This window comes from Galeopterus variegatus, unplaced genomic scaffold (assembly GCF_000696425.1).
Source record: "Galeopterus variegatus unplaced genomic scaffold, G_variegatus-3.0.2 Scaffold512, whole genome shotgun sequence".
Lineage (NCBI taxonomy): Eukaryota > Metazoa > Chordata > Mammalia > Dermoptera > Cynocephalidae > Galeopterus > Galeopterus variegatus.
The window spans coordinates 354004-355943 of NW_007726623.1; the positions used below are offsets into that span (position 1 = coordinate 354004).

The following is a 1940-nucleotide window of genomic DNA, read 5'->3' on the forward strand; positions in this document are numbered from 1 at the left end:
GCGGGAAGAAATGACAGCCCCGCTGTGAAGGCCCCTCTCTCAGGCCCTCGGGCACAGCCCGGGATCTTCCACCTGCATCCCCAGCAGCCTGTGGTTTTGTTACTTTACATGGAGGAAGGGGTTTTGCACATGTGATGAAGGTTACTAATCAGTTGACTGAGTTCAGTTAAGGGGAGATTGATCTAAAGGTGGGCCAAGTTTAATCACAGAGCCCTTTAAAAGCAGAGGGTCCCCTGGCTATTAGGAGAAGAGAAAGTCAGAGATTCAAAGCGTGAGAGGGACCGACACAAGGAGGCTCCCCAGTGGAGCTGAGATGGGTGGGCCGTGGGGCAAGGACCTGAGGGCGGCCTCCAGGAGCTAACAGTGGTTCCCGGCAGACAGTCGAGAGGAAAACAGGGCTTCAGTCCTACCAGTCCTACAACCAACACCCCGAATAAGCAAAGAAATGGATTCCTCCCCAGAGCCTCCAGCTAAGGGCCCAGCCTGGCTGACACCTTGACTTTGGACCTGTGAGACCCTGAGCAGAGAACCCAGCTGAGCCATGCTGTACCCTGGCTTCTGATCTAAACAACTTGAGACAACATGTGGGTCTTGTTGTAAAACTATTTGTGGTCATTTGTTCTGCAGCAAAATAAAGCGACCACAGAGGCGCTGGGACATCTGTACTTCACTAAACTTCAGCGTTGGACCCCAGCAGACATTAAGTTATTTGGCCGAGCCACCACCCAGTTGAGGTCAGATGGGCTCTCACACTGGCCTCCTGTCTCTCTGCAAGGGCACTGGCTCAGGTAACACTGTGCTCCCAGCATACGACCACTCTCCCCGCGGGGATTCCCCACCCATGCCACTGCCCGCTGCCACATACAGAACTCCTCCAGGCTGACTTCCTCCACAGCATGGATGCCTGTGAGGTGGGCGACACGGCCCTGGACCCGGGTCCGCTTGTCCCCAGTGGTCTTCTCCACGCGCTCGATCATCTGCTGCTGGCGGTCGATCCAGTAGAGGTGCTTGCCGAGCACGGTCAGGCCCATGGGCTGCACGATGTTAGCGTCCTCCAGGGTCAGGCGGTTGGCCCCTGCAGCAGTACGAGGCCCCTGAGTGGCAGCTGACCTCAAGGGCATGACCCATGCTCAGCTTGGAGATTGGATGTGTAAAGAGAGGGCCGCCAGGGAGCTTGGGGATTCTACACCCTGGCCAGGACTGAGAGCCGGGGCAGATTCCCTGGAATCAGGCAGGTCTGGGACAAGCCCTGGAACAGCACTGCTCGCACCTGGGCTGGCCTCAGGATCAGGGCCACAGGCTTCAATCATGGTCACTGGCCCCTGCAAGCACAGTGCCTCCCCTCCCCCACCCACCCCAACGTAGAGAAGAAAAGCCACAGGGACGTGAGCCTCCTCTGAGCACCAACTCTCGCTTCTCTCCAGCCCAGGGGCCTCCTGGTCTAAGGAGGCCCACAGCAGAGCAGCTGCTAGCATGGGCACTGGGGGCAGAGGCCAAAGTGGACTGCTGCTCCATCCCCCTGCTATGGGACCCTGAGCAGCTTGCTCACCCTCCCTGAGCCTCATCACACCTCTGCCATGTGGCACCCACTTGTGCCCCAAATCCTGGAACTCACGGGGTCAGGATTACAAATGATACACACAAAGCTCCCAGTACAGTGCCAGGCTGGTAGCAGCAAGGACTATGGGCTGCCAAGGGGCCCAGTGCCTGGGCATCCCGGGACAGGTACCTGACAGGTCACAGCTTTCAATGCGCTTCAAGTCTGCATCCACCCAGAAGAGCTTGCCCAGTGCATTGTCCACCACGAGGGCCACAGGGCGGATGAGGCCCGTGGTAAAGAGGACCTCGCGCTCGGTGCCGTCCAGAGCCGCACGCTCGATCTTGGCAGCGCGGTCCTGCATGTTGGTGAAATACAGGTACCTGCGGCGGGGGGGGGGGGG

At 58.9% G+C, this 1940-nt stretch overlaps 1 protein-coding gene across 1 annotated transcript in view; it reads right to left on the reverse strand.

Moving 5' to 3' along the window:
• Window positions 1-1940, reverse strand: part of LRP5 (low density lipoprotein receptor-related protein 5) — a 35888-nt gene that overhangs the window by 20060 nt on the left and 13888 nt on the right. Inside the window, exons 9-10 of the mRNA XM_008569577.1 lie at window positions 1730-1920; window positions 866-1075 (exon numbers count right to left, since the gene is read on the reverse strand). Coding sequence (XP_008567799.1) covers window positions 866-1075; window positions 1730-1920 — 401 coding nt within the window. The remainder of the gene's footprint in view (window positions 1-865; window positions 1076-1729; window positions 1921-1940) is intronic.